This window comes from Diadema antillarum, unplaced genomic scaffold (assembly GCF_040938485.1).
Source record: "Diadema antillarum isolate AM-2024a unplaced genomic scaffold, OU_Dant_1.0 seq00000160_RagTag, whole genome shotgun sequence".
Classification (NCBI taxonomy): domain Eukaryota; kingdom Metazoa; phylum Echinodermata; class Echinoidea; order Diadematoida; family Diadematidae; genus Diadema; species Diadema antillarum.
Genome location: NW_027271231.1, coordinates 191,215 through 205,320, shown reverse-complemented (window position 1 = coordinate 205,320; position 14,106 = coordinate 191,215). Strand labels below are relative to the sequence as shown.

The 14,106-nt window shown below is 39.6% G+C and overlaps 1 protein-coding gene across 1 annotated transcript in view; it reads left to right on the top strand.

The window, feature by feature from the left end:
- LOC139727933 (sushi, von Willebrand factor type A, EGF and pentraxin domain-containing protein 1-like) overlaps positions 1 to 12,742 on the top strand; it is a 31,545-nt gene extending 18,803 nt beyond the window's left edge. The window contains exons 8-15 of the mRNA XM_071638904.1: positions 2,217 to 2,420; positions 6,516 to 6,814; positions 7,787 to 7,991; positions 8,383 to 8,544; positions 9,668 to 9,829; positions 11,550 to 11,711; positions 12,138 to 12,398; positions 12,729 to 12,742. Coding sequence (XP_071495005.1) covers positions 2,217 to 2,420; positions 6,516 to 6,814; positions 7,787 to 7,991; positions 8,383 to 8,544; positions 9,668 to 9,829; positions 11,550 to 11,711; positions 12,138 to 12,398; positions 12,729 to 12,742 — 1,469 coding nt within the window. The remainder of the gene's footprint in view (positions 1 to 2,216; positions 2,421 to 6,515; positions 6,815 to 7,786; positions 7,992 to 8,382; positions 8,545 to 9,667; positions 9,830 to 11,549; positions 11,712 to 12,137; positions 12,399 to 12,728) is intronic.
- The last annotated feature ends 1,364 nt before the right edge of the window (positions 12,743 to 14,106 follow it).

The following is a 14,106-nucleotide window of genomic DNA, read 5'->3' as shown; positions in this document are numbered from 1 at the left end:
GCACGACGTTCGTACATCCGACTTGCGAAGAGAGGGTTTTGTACTAAAGGCTCGGTCACAAATGCCTTTACGAACTGCTACGAACGCCGTACGAACAATTTTTAGACAATTTCGTAAGATCTTCTTAGGAAGGCCGTAAGAAACCAGCGTTCGTAGACCGTTCGTAGACCGTAAGTTCGTAGCCTGGTCGATGGTCTTGTCCAAGATTTTTTTTTTAACTTCGTACGAAACACTCTCTTCGCAAGGCGGATGTACGAACGTCGTGCGAACATCGTAAGAACTACGCAAGATTTTGCAGGGTGGATGGACAATTCTAGAAGCCTTAAATTCTTACGATGATTGTAAGAACGCCTTAAGTCGTTCATAGAGGCCTCTTACGTCTTTCGTAAGAATGCCTTACAAACGGAGATTCGAACGGCGTTCTTACGAACAACTCTTCGAGTTTGTAAGGCGTTCGTAAGGGACTCATAATGCGTAGGGACACAATATTTTTGTAACTGTTGAGTTTAGGGGTATAAAGCCAAACGTGGGAAGTTGTAATCCTCATTTTGTTCTAGATAGGTGTTCGAACAGAAAGCATTTCTGTTAAATATGGGACCAAAAAGGGAAGGCAATAAAAGGGAAAAGGGAAGGGGATGAAAAGAAAGAAGGGAGATGAGGAGGAAGGAGTGATAGAGGGAAAGCTACTTGAAGATACAGCTGCAGCTGTAGTCTCCTTTGAACTACTGCCATCTTGAAGTATAAAACTTTAAACTGTTACAGAATTTTCGACAGGACACGGCAGTGTCATTTTAACAACCCGACAAAAGATTATATAAAAAAAGATCGTAAATCTTCTTCGAATGACTTGAGAGTACCGTGAGTTGCACGTACGACCATCTTACGACCAAAAAAAAAAAAAAAAAAAAAAAAATCGTGAGATGGCCGTAAGTCTGACGAAAGAATAACTCAAGGCATTCTCACGGAAAACATAAGAATTCTAGGACCATAAATCATTTCTCTAGAAGGTCTTAAGTCATTCTTGCGAATCGAAAACAGCGTTCGTACGAAATTCGTAAGAAGACCGTAAGAATCGGTGCCCCATCTACGAATCTCTACGAACTCCAGAATTCGTACGAACAGTGACATTCGTACGAACGCATCGTTCGTACGAACCTTTGTGACCAAATCTTGGACAAGACAATCGACCAGGCTATGAACTCACGAACGATCTACGAACGGTCTATGAACACTGATTTCGTACGGCCTTCCTATTAAAAGAAGATCTTACGAAGTTGACTTAAAATCGTTTGTACGGCGTTCGTAGCAGTTCGTAAATGCATTTGTGACCGAGCCTTAATTATGCCTAACCAAAAAAACAAAAAGTATTGTAATGATTTAAGCACTGACATAGCAACGCACCTGGCTAATTTCGTAAGCCATTGAAAGTGCTTTTGTTCTTCTTTGCAATTCCTCCCCCCCCCCCCCCATTATGACCGCCAGGCCATTAAACAGTGCTCTGAAGTCGAATTCATCTGTAGTTATTAGAGGATTCTTCTCTACTCTGAAATGACACACACACACACACACACACACACACATACACATACACACAAAAGCTGCATGTGTACTTGATCATAAGTAGTACGCCTACCCATGCCTACTTATCATTAAATTTTATATAACGCCTGAAGAGGTCCTTTTCATTTGATTGGTTGTTTAACATTGATCATTCGGGCTATTTCACTATGACGTGCAATTGTGGCTCCATTTACCGTGCAATTTTTGATCCATGCGATTTTTCCATTGCACGCTTGCTGAGAGCCCGACACACGACGCGTGTAAAAACGCTTGCGTTTGCAGTGTGTATGCGACAGTGCGCTAGAGTCAAGCGCTCATATTAGTGAGAACCCTCGCAATCTCAGATTCTCTCTTGTTTCTAAATTAACAAAACATCAAAAGAAAATGACAAGGATCAACTTTAGGCGTTTATATAAAACAAATAATAAATGTTTTTTTTTTTCATTCGTGCAATGAACAGAATATTTCTTTCGATGAAAAATGAAATGTTTGATCCATTCAACAAGGATGCGCCTCGTTGAAGGGATCATCATTTCATCTTTCACCTCATGAAATTTTTTGTCCATTACACTCATGAACATTCATTATTTGTATACTAGTCGTTTGTGTTGGACTTTGAGATCCATCTCCCAGGCTCTTGTTCTTTGCAACCTCAGAGTATTCATGCCCGCCCTTTCCTCCACCACTCAACGGAGCCGTAGCCTGCACCCAGCAACTCGGAGGACAAATTTGCAAGATGTTCTGCAACAGGAAGTACAGATTTGTGGAGTTACCGGAACGATATTACAACTGTAGCCAGGGGAAGTGGCTCTCCGCATCAACCAGTACACCAGCTCAGATGCCGTGGCCAGACTGTTCACGTAAGATATTTCTGGTACAGTCTAAGAATTAATCTTGGGGGTGTACCACCCAAGAGTTTTAGATAGAGCATTACCAGACTTTCTATCTTATTATATGATTTTTAACAATAAAAGGACTCTTGCACTTTACAGAGAATGAGACGTCGACCGTACAGTTCAGTGCAATTTTGTGGTGACACCTGGACACAGTTTTTTTTTTCCCCTTCCACAGGGTTCCTTTATTGAATAATATCATACACACAAATATATACAAAAAGAGATATGTATGTACATGCAGATTTAACACATGATATTCTTGGCCATTCTAAATACAATAAGAACAGCAAACAGTTACAAAAATCAATTATAAATTGCAAATTCTTTTCAAAGTGTCAGAAAATTACCTGACAAATCATTTCATAAGAAAACACAATCAGAAACATTTAGTAAAATGTAACCACTTTTTCATAAATTCCTTTTCTTTCAGATTTGTTTTACATATATACTTTTCCATATCATAATAACTTTTTATCGCTGACATGATTTGTTCAAAAACTGGCAAACAATTTTTGCATTTGGCTGTAAAAATTTCTTTCCTTACTATAATCATAATGCAATTGAGGGCACTGTTATTACGTCCATAAAAACCAAATAATTTATTTTGATTTGTAAGCTTAATATGAATAGCATTACGGGACAGCCAAAGCTCAAGCCTTGACCATATCTCGTTTGAATATATACAAGAACAAAATATATGCATAATTGTTTCTTCGCTGTTATTACAAAAAGTACATAAGTTATCTGTTACTAATTTAAATCTCAATAAAGCGTCTTTCATATAAAGAATTCTATTTAGCATCTTGAACTGAAACCATCTCATGTTTACATCAACAGTTGAATAAAAGGGAATTTGGTAATAAAAACTCCAAATGATATTGTCAAAATCAAACTCCTGTTTCCATTTTATAAGACTTTTACATTCCTTTGTCTTATGTTTCAAGAAAGCCTGGTAGATATGTGCACAACCTTTTTTCACTTTCAGTATTAAAAGCAATGTTTTAGGGATAATACATGTAGGTTCCATAATCTTAGGTATGACATTTTTATTATAACCAAATCGAATAGCATTACACAAACCATAATATTGAAGAAAGTTTACTTGTACATTGTATTTACGTTGAAAATCAAAATATGAAAGAAATTTTCCATCTGTTTCTAGAACATCGTTAACAAAACGTACCCCCTTAGCACACCTGGACACAGTTATCATAATTCTTCGGATCCACAACTGCCGTGTCTAACAATGCAAGTAATGGGTTGCATTTTCCTTGGGCCAGGTAAAAATACGGTCATTGACCTTCTGATAACAGCGAGCTTTAGACTTGCGACGCGGATGTTCATAGATATATATTAAAAAAAAACTGTTCTGCGCATGCGCAAGATCGCTTTTGAAAATCGATCTTGCGTCGTCTGAGTTTTCACGACGGTTCTGCACCAAATTCACGACGCAGAGAGCTACTGGCAGCAATTCTCGCTATCGCCAATGACGTAAAAAGTACCCGGATGTTGATTTAAGCGTCATTTACGGTGCATTATGGGATAGTCCGGTAGCAAAGTCACTTCCGTTCGTACGCGCGTGATACGTGACTAATGCTATTTACACACACAACCGACTGTATTCTACGTGTACTTCCGGTTTTCTCGACTTGAATTACAGCTTTAATATGATTTGAAATTTCTCCATTCTTAAGAAATTGCTGTTAATACGACTATTGGTTGTTGCTGCGAAGCTGCCATGTGTTGTTCGCACGACAATAAATGAAAAAAATCTGCAGATATAGGACCCTTACTGGCATGCGAGACGTGACGTGGCCGCGTGGGTGAAGTTTGCGGGTGACTCCACAGCGCAGTACGTGCACGCGCGACTTACTAGTAGTGGTAGTACATGTATTATAGTAGCACTAGGTAGTAGGCCTAGTGCCTACGCTTCATTGTACGTACTTACTTGGAAGAAATTGCTTCGGAGACAGGATAAGTTCGAGATCACTGTTCGTTCCCGATTGCGTTCGCGACATTTCGACAGAGAACAAATGAAAAAAAAAAGATGGGCATTCCATGACGATAATTATACTGTATATCCAGGTGGGTGAATATTTTCCAGCATATTTTCAGCGTATGCAGAGATGACTGATCTGTGATGTGCACATCGATCGCATGATCAAGCAGTACGCCGTACCGGTATGTGTTATGTACAATGTAATTAGCTTACTAGTATGCGCTGCGTGCAGTGGTGCATGTTGACCGAAATATCGGTCTGTATCTGTCCGTCGGGGAATGTTCCGCGGAGACTGCGTCTGGCTTCACCGATCCCCTCCGATCTCCGATCTCCGATCTCCACTCTTTTAGGAGTCCTCCGGACAGACGGATCTTTCTGTCTATGGTGCATGCTAATGCAAGGCCGGCCACCGACGGGGACTACAGTGTACGAGTATGACAGGCCTGGCCAGCGCCACTCGCTGGGGATGGCTCGGGCGGTACACATGCAGCGGCCTACAAGCTACTGTACTACTATCCGTGGTCGGCGCTGCGCTATAGGTAAGGTACACGTACGCGCACGCTAGCGTTGTGCAAATTATGCCCCGCGCCGGAAGTGCCCTTGCTACCAAGTGCACTAAATCTTGACGAAAAAGCCACATCCGGGTACTTTTTACGTCATTGGCGATAGCGAGAATTATCATGTATTGGAGCGCCATTTTACTTTGTGTAGGCTGCACCTATACATGACGCAGGGATAGAGGAGAACGGCCAACGCAATCGTCGTCTCAAACGTCTTCGTCGCAAATCTAAAGCTCCCTGTTCGAAAGTTAAACTCCAAGTGTCACTGAACTGTAATGATAAAAAAAAATGTCCTTCATCCTAATGGACAGACAACAGAAAAGCATTTCTTTACTCATGCACAAGCACATCACGTCTATACGAAAACACAAGATAGGTAACTGACTTTTCACACATACACACATACACACACACACACACACACACACACACACACAAACACTTATAACCATCATGAATAGAAAACCCCAAGGTATTATCTAAGTGATGTATCGACTGTAGACACAAATGCCCGAATTCACGAAGGTGGTACAAATGAAACCATGGTTTATTAAACCATGGACAAAAACTACGGAGCGCCAAGTGTCGCTTGGAATATTTCGTTACGAAATCAGTCATTTCGTTGATGAAATGATTATTTTGTAACGAAATGAAAACATTTTGTAACTAAATGAACATTTCGTCCACGAAATGATAATTTCGTCCACGAAATGATAATTTCGTCAACGAAACGGTCATTTTGTCGACGAAATGACCACTTTCGTAACGAAATATTCCTTGCGACACTTGGCGCTCCATAGTTTTTGTCCATGGTTTATATCATGGTTTCAGTTGTACCACCTTCGTGAATTCGGGCCATAATGTTAAGACAAATAAGGTATGTTGTCATGCCAACAATAACTCATAGTAATACTTCCCTTGACTCAATTATTTAACCAGTATTTGATTTAAAGTTTTTCATAACAAGTAATCTCACACAAGATGTAAAGATAAATGAATACATTGTTTTAATCTTTTCCTTTTTTCTTTCTAGTAGATAAAGATGTACATTAGCAAATGACATGTATTAATAATTTATAGCGGGTTTTACGAATACCTGTCTCAAGTGGTTGTAGGATTTCATTTCACCTACCAACACGTGACCAGTATACATTTCAATTTTTAATGAACTCTCATCAACATAGAATAAATACTTAGTCAGGCCAGGGAGGTAAGACGAGGCCTGTGAATACAAATAGTACTGCATGCGTGCGGTATTTTTTCTATAATACCATGAAAATTCGAAGATTTGACTATTCAAAATATTTTTTTTTAATTGATCAAAAGCAAAATTGCCAAAAAAATACGATGTAAAAAAATTCTCGTAAACCTATGAAATCCTGATATCAGAAAATAATGACTTTCAATCCTCTCTTACTTTCAAAAGAGAGAAAATCTAGTACAAAAACAAATAAAAACCAAGTTGAGTTTGACAGTGCTCTTGCGCTTTATTTCTACCAGAACCGCAAGCTAGAACAGCGGAAGTTAGACTGTCGGTCCAGTTTTACCGTGGCAAATGTAAGCGGACGTCTTTGGATCAAATTACGGATAAATTCGGGAAATACTTCCGCAGTTTGTTGTCGGAACTTGGAACAACTAGCACGTCCTGTGGTCCTCACTCCGTCTGCAATTTTCAGGATCTCAATATCACGTGTGGTCAACGCAATCGACGCAAACGACAGGCGATTACTGATGACATATTAACACTGACTTTCACGTCATCCGTGACGTCAAACACAAACTTCGCAGACGTGGACGAGGTACTTCAACAGGTTTTTATAAATTAAAGTGTTTGCAGGACTGGGGACAATCGTTATAAATTGAAACATGTCACGGACAAGAAAATGCAACAATCTACTTTATTTAGTCTCTATGTGATCTATTGGATTTATATGAAAAAAAAAAAGTTTCCTAAAGAAATCCTGTTTTACCAAAGTTCTTTGTACATTGTATTCTTGCAAAGAAATAAGTTGCTGAGTATATAAATTGCACTGAAATTCGTATATATATATATATATATATATAATATATAATTAAAGATATATTCAAGATATGTTATCGAGGAGAGAATGTTGGTTACTCGCTAAAGGGATCATTGGATTTCATTACAATACTATTGTACTATTGATTCAATCATCATGATGATTCCAGGGCACAAATCGGGTTCAAGGCTCTTCGTAAATGACGTAATTATGCCAGCAGTATCATACCACCAATCTTCTTTTCTTTTGCTCAAAATTTGTTACAGTCATAGCAATAGCATTTTGAATTGCCTAGTAAAACTTCGATGCTTGGCTGACAGTGATGTTTTATGCTCTAAGTGCAATAATTACTGTCAAGATCGTAGAGTTAGGGACTTGCGTGATTTGACAACTGGTGACAGATGCTTATAAAGTGTGCTATACCTTATCTTCAATAATTTTCTTATAGGAGTGCGAGTTGAACGGAAGATCGCAATTAACTATGCGTTAGGAAATAACGAATGTACCTTTCAGCCGAGAGAAGACAAGAGTCTAAAGTTTCCATTTCATTCCCTGTACTACTGTGCATTTATATTTTTCAAAGGAAATTGTACAGATAAGTTCCGGGTAAATAGTCATTTGGAAGAACTACTTGCCAAAATAGGTTTGACATGTCGACTATTATTAAGTACTTAGTAGTTGACTGCCGAATGTTACAGAAGTAGACGAAGACCTAACACAGTGGTTGGTATTAAACATCTGTCTATCTAGGGCGCACCCACAGCACCGCCGATCTTCGATACTCGAGCTACTTTGGACTTCCTCGTTACGTCGATACAAGACTTGGTGACATCCGGGAACTTCACTGTTACGGTGGACGACGTTCCGTTATTGCCTGCCGCAGAAACATTCACCGTCGGCGAATATTACTCAGCCCCTTGTGATCCTGGCTTGGTTTTATCGAATGACTCGTGCTGTAAGACCAGAATCTTCTTCTATTACTTTTACAAGCAGGGGGTATGGTCTGTCCAAGTCTATTTTTTTTTTAAATGCAGTGGCAAATTAATTTTAACTCAAACTCAATTTTTAGAAATCATGGACGATATCATGCATGCATGACACAATAATGTACGCAGTATTGTGATGAAAATGCATTTTGCCATAAGAATACTGACATGCGTGATACAGATGCGTCATAAAAAAGTCCTAACTGTGTGAAAATAAGTTAACATGAGTCATCTGTTTTCCTGTTCTCTTTTGTTTGTGTGTGTATGTCTTTGTGTTTGTGTGCTGTTGTTTATTGTGTGGGTGTGTGCTTGTGTGTGTGTGTGTGTGTGTGTGTGTGTGTGTGTGTATGTGTTATACAGTGCCATGCGCACCGGGAACAAGACACAACCAGACATCTGATACCTGCGAGAGATGTCCCGAGGGAACTTATCAAGACGAGTACGGCCGGACAGTGTGCCTCAGCTGTCCCGAGGGAACTTCAACGGCCGCAGCGGGAAGCAGAACGGCTAAAAAGTGCAAAGGTTGGAAAGAAATTAGAGTTAATTCAGCCAAATATCCACTCAACACAAATTAAAGACTGCATTTCCACAAAATGCAATAGCAGCTAATTCCATATTGATGTAAACACTGGAATGCGCGAAACTGCTGTGCACATTGGTCACTCTGTAGGTATCATATTCAAAAATCTATTTCCATGTTTTCCAAATACGATCATCATAAGAATAATGCTGAGAGGTCAAACTAGACAAAGACAAAAGAATAACCAATGCCAAAAACCAAGACATATGAATCTTGATGCCCTCCTCATAACAGAGACTTGAACATGACTGCAATGTACGTGATGCATGGCGTTTTCTTATCTTTTTTTTTTCGCAGGACGAGTCCCCAGGTTGCGAAGATAATGTTGATATCGTAATAAATATATTCATCAAACTATTCATCATTACCAGTGTCCATGTCGAAAACTCCCCATTCCATGACAACCCTTTACAATCATGCGTAATGTTCCAAAATTAAGTATCTCGATTGTTGTCCAGCTCAGTAGAAAAGGGAACACTAGGTCGTTATCATTCTATCAGCGTCCGTTTGCAGAGTAGTTCAATATAAGGAAAATGAAAAATGAAAAAGAAGAAACAGAATATTTTTAGAGCGGTACACCAAAACACAAGTAGTGATTTACATAGTTAAATGCAAACATCTGAACATACACTCAATGAGAAATCCACGGCATTATTCATTTCTGTGAATTAGGAATGATAATAGGCCAGGTCTTAATGGACTGAATATGGGTATTATTTCTTCTTCTCATAAGTATCCTTTCAATGTTCATTGTCCCATTGAATGCGTGTCAATACTTGGAATTTAGTTTTGATGCAGAGCTGGTAGTTGTATTATAATATTATATCGTGACAGGCTTCTGAAAAACGTTTCCTGCTTTCAGTAACAAATTTTGGTCTAAATAATATTTGTCTACATAATGGTTGGCCTGAATATATCAAATGCTTATATTCAAATGTGTTGACCAAGTCTGTCTCTCAAAGAGGACTGTCAAAGTACACTTGGTACCACCATATTGGCCACTCTGTCTGCGAAATGAAATCATTATTTTCCTGTCCAATATCTCCCCCACATTATATCCCGCAGCCATGTGTCAGCCAGGTACCTTTTCGAGGACGGGAATCAAATCGTGCACTGCGTGTCCCAAGGGCTCGTACCAGCCGCATCGCGGTAGCACGTCTTGCATGGCCTGCCCGGATGGCCTGACCACCTGGACAGTCGGCGCCTCTTCCACAGATCACTGTACAGGTAGTTTGTTCATGGAGCTGCTACCTATGGTTGTCTCTTTTTAGTTCGGCGTGACCTAAGCCCCATCAGAGCCAGTCCCGTGTCCAGCCGGGCTGGGCTATCTACATATGTGGCAAAATGCGTATTTTTTTTTGTTGTTGTTTTAAATAGAAAAGAAAATAAGAGAGAAAAAATGGGACCCTATAAAAACTAATAATTTGCCCCAGGCAATACTGACATACAAGACTATCGTACTTACATCTTAATCAATTCAAACATTATTATTAGATATACAGTACAATGTCTCGACGAGGGAGCTCATTTGGGATGTCTCCACGAGGGAGGTCATATTGGATGTCTCCAAGGGGGAGCTCGGAATATCTCCACACAGGAACTTATGCAAATTTTAATCATTACGGCAATATTTAACAATAAAAATAGTCATATCTCCAAGAAAGATCTCTGATAAGTGGATACTATAAGGGGAGAGTATCTACGCTGATGAATTACCTCACTTCCATCACACACACACACACACACACACACACACACACACACGTAACCACAAACACATATACATAGGGATCAGTCCAGAGTGATGTTGAGAATATGGCATGATAAAGTTTTACCGAAAATACACACATTTACAAATATGTTTTACAAGATAGAGGAAAAATAAAATACAATACTGCGTATTCTAACAAAATCTAATCATTTTGATTTTAAGTAGCGATCCCTTGATCATTTTTGCTGTGGTGTTTAGATCTGCCTTCAAAATCATGTCCCGGCCCTAAGGAATATCGAATCAGATCCGAAGTTTTCTTTCCCTTTTTTACCCTCTGCCTGTCAGATTTTTTTTTTTCAGATCCTTCAAAGGTATTTTTATTCTTTGTTATCGATATAGATCTACATGTAGTAATCATTAATATTTCAAGATCAGAGAAATCTATACACTTCAGTCACACCGTCCTGCCGTACAATGTGTTCGTGTGCCTTCGGGTATTTAGTTGTAGATATACTCATATTTTTGTCTTATTACGGCGTACAATCGACGCCGACAAGAAAAGCAAAAGGTGAACGTCATAAAGCAGCCGTCTTTTCTGTATTTGTTTTTCAATAAAAGTGAAAGCAGCATCTATAGAAAAACCACTCAATAATAGTGATGCTCATGATAATGATGATAAGAATGGAAATGATGACAATAATGATGACACTGATAGTAGTATTTATGAGAGTAATACATTATGTTTGTTTCCAAGAACAAAAACAATTTGGGGAAAAGAAGAAAGGAAAGGAGGTAATGAGAGTAACCAAAGAAAGAAATGAAATTGCACTTAACTAGACAAAAATATGACATACGGTCAAAGCTGCCTTAGCTGCCACCTGTCTATAGCGGTCACCTGCCGTAAACAGTCACTTAAAACAATTCCTTCGAGAGAAAAAGCCGTGTTGAAAACTCTGTGTATAAGGCCAATACAACAATACTCCCGGGAAAAAAGCCAATGTTCGAGACCCTGTGTATAGCGGTCACCTGTTTATAAAGGCTACTCTTTTTCAGTCCCCATTGGATAGCCGCTATGGGCGGGTTTGACTTTGCATCAGAATGTAACATTAAACGGATAGGTTTCATATAAAGGCATTTTGCTCAATACAAAAACTGGCGGGTGATTGATTATAAAAAAGGACGGGTTTTTAGAAGTAACTTATTACGCTGTTTTTCTCCAACTTTTTGCGTCATCAGAAATCTGTCCACGAGGTTCTACGTCTCTCACCGGCTTTGCCCCTTGCACGCCGTGCCCTCGGGGCTCGTACCAACCAGCTTCCCAGCAGACTGAGTGCATACCTTGCCCTGATGGCACATTCACTCACGAAGCTGGAGCACATGCTATCCAGTATTGCCAAGGTTTGAAGAAAACGATACTGCTTGCTAGCCTCGCTAGCCTCTTTGATTCATACGTCAGATTTTAAAGATTTAAATTCTGCTTGGTTTCTTTTATTTTTCTTTTGTCGATTTACTTTTCGTTTCTTCTAATTTGTAAATGCCGATACAGTTTAAATATCGCTTGACATCGATCTGAGATGAAGTTAAACTGCGTATGTGATGAAGTAATATTTATTTTTCTCTTGTCAAGTATAGGGGTTATCTATTAGGAACGACTGGAGATGTATTGCGTTGATATGATGTGAAAGTAGATAATTTCGTTGATTATGAACCCACTTCCCAAAATATCAGACTGAGGACTCGTGAGTTACACCATCGCACTCACATACACTTATCCCGTCGTGCTGAAATGCTTCATTTTTCAATGAATTTATCCGCCGTGTCCAGCCATCAACGAGTGCGACTTCAACGGACGCAACCCCTGTCTTAATGGAGCGACGTGTGAGGATCTTCCACGGGGGTATCACTGCGCCTGCCTGCCCGGCTACACCGGCCAGAACTGCGAGGTAAATATCGACGAGTGCTACAACAACGATGCGTGTTTAAATGGAGGCACTTGCGTGGACCTAGTCAACGGCTACCAGTGTAGTTGCCCTCCGGGATTCCATGGCGTCAACTGTCAGAACGATGCCGATGACTGCCTTGGAGGTGAGAGCCACTTTCATTCACAAGTCATATCGCAACATTTCGACCTCATCTGCTCTATTTATCCACATATCACAATCTTACACAGTAACACACACAAATGCAAGTCGACACAAGCACAAATCGACACTAATACCTTGCCCAACATATTGCGTAAAGGCATCTCATTTCTTGAATATTGAAGTTTCACATTTATCCCAGGAATGAGATTGGTGTTTGGTGTTTTTTGCAAACATGTTTACAGATTTCCTATTTCTTTCCCTTCTCTGCTGAGGTCGCCAATCAACTCTAATTCAGTATGTTATGGTGGCAGTCTCCTTTATTTTTTCTCAGGCGCAGTGCAATAGCTATTATTATATCAATTCTTTCTGTGGCAGTGAAAGAATATTATAATTTCTTTCCTCACATTCATGACATACTGTGTGGACATTCTCTGTTATCCGGCCAAGTCGAGAACGCACCCGTCCGGATAACTAATCTGGTCCGATATTCGAGAAACAATGTTTATATAGGCCTACCTTTGCCTGTAACTGCCGACCCAGGGGTATAGCTATACATGCTATTGGTTCGTAGCGTGGTGTGATCTCTGCTATCCTATTAAGATGGTCACGGAAATCAAAACATTTTGAAATATAAAATTCACGCAAGGGTTTTTTTTTTACATTATAGGTAAATCATGTGATTTTTTTAGGAGTTTTAATTGAGTGTGAAATTACTTTTGTTTCTTTTTCGTTTTCACTGCGTGTGAACAAGTCCGGATGATAAAGAAGTTCGGACAAGAGATAGCTGGGTAATCAAGGTCGGGCTGTTCATGGGAGAAAGCGTCTGCATCATTTTTTTTTTCGCATTTGTTTACTGATTTGGTCAGCTGATTGCCGTTTTGGTGGAAAGTGTGTCGATGGGATCAACTCCTACACGTGCCGTTGCCAGGACGGTTTCACCGGCGAACACTGCCAGATTAATCTCTTTGATTGTGCATCGGATCCTTGCCAGAATGGGGCCTCCTGCATAGACCTCAAGTCGGTAAGCATTGCTCTCAAATCAGGAGGCTTCACATTCTCATCTTCAAAAAAAATATATATTTCTCACTTTGATATTCAGATGTCGTCTGTGTTACATTAGTAGAAGAATAGGGCCAATCTGTACTACAGACTTACAGTATCTTCATTGTTGTATTTGTAATATGCATTTATACGATGAATTGCGCTAATTGCATGTACACCGGGCATATTCAATTTTGCGTTAATAAGTTAATACAAATGTAATGGTAAAAGTTTAATCCTATTCAATGAAGTAAATTCAGACATAATGTGGGATATCGCATATTAAATACTTTTGCCTATAAAAGTTAAGTTCTTTCGTTCAATCACGCATTTCATTCTAAAAGACGGGCTTATCTGAAGAGAACGATGCATTTTAGCCCAATTGATTACAGATTTTTGATAGGTTGTAAACCGTTGTGGTACTGTAAGCCAAATGGGCATAGTCATGATAATAACAATTAGACTTTGTACTTCGCCGAAGCTTTTTGTCTTTGCTGCACGTGTCAGTGGCACCTCAGTTTAGTGAAATTAATTACTTTATATTTTGTGTCGAAATCGCAGAACTTCACGTGCTGCTGCCCGCTCGGATACACTGGCCGTTATTGCGAGTTAATAAGGGATTACTGTTTGTCATCACCGTGCTACGGCAACGCTACCTGCTCCTCATC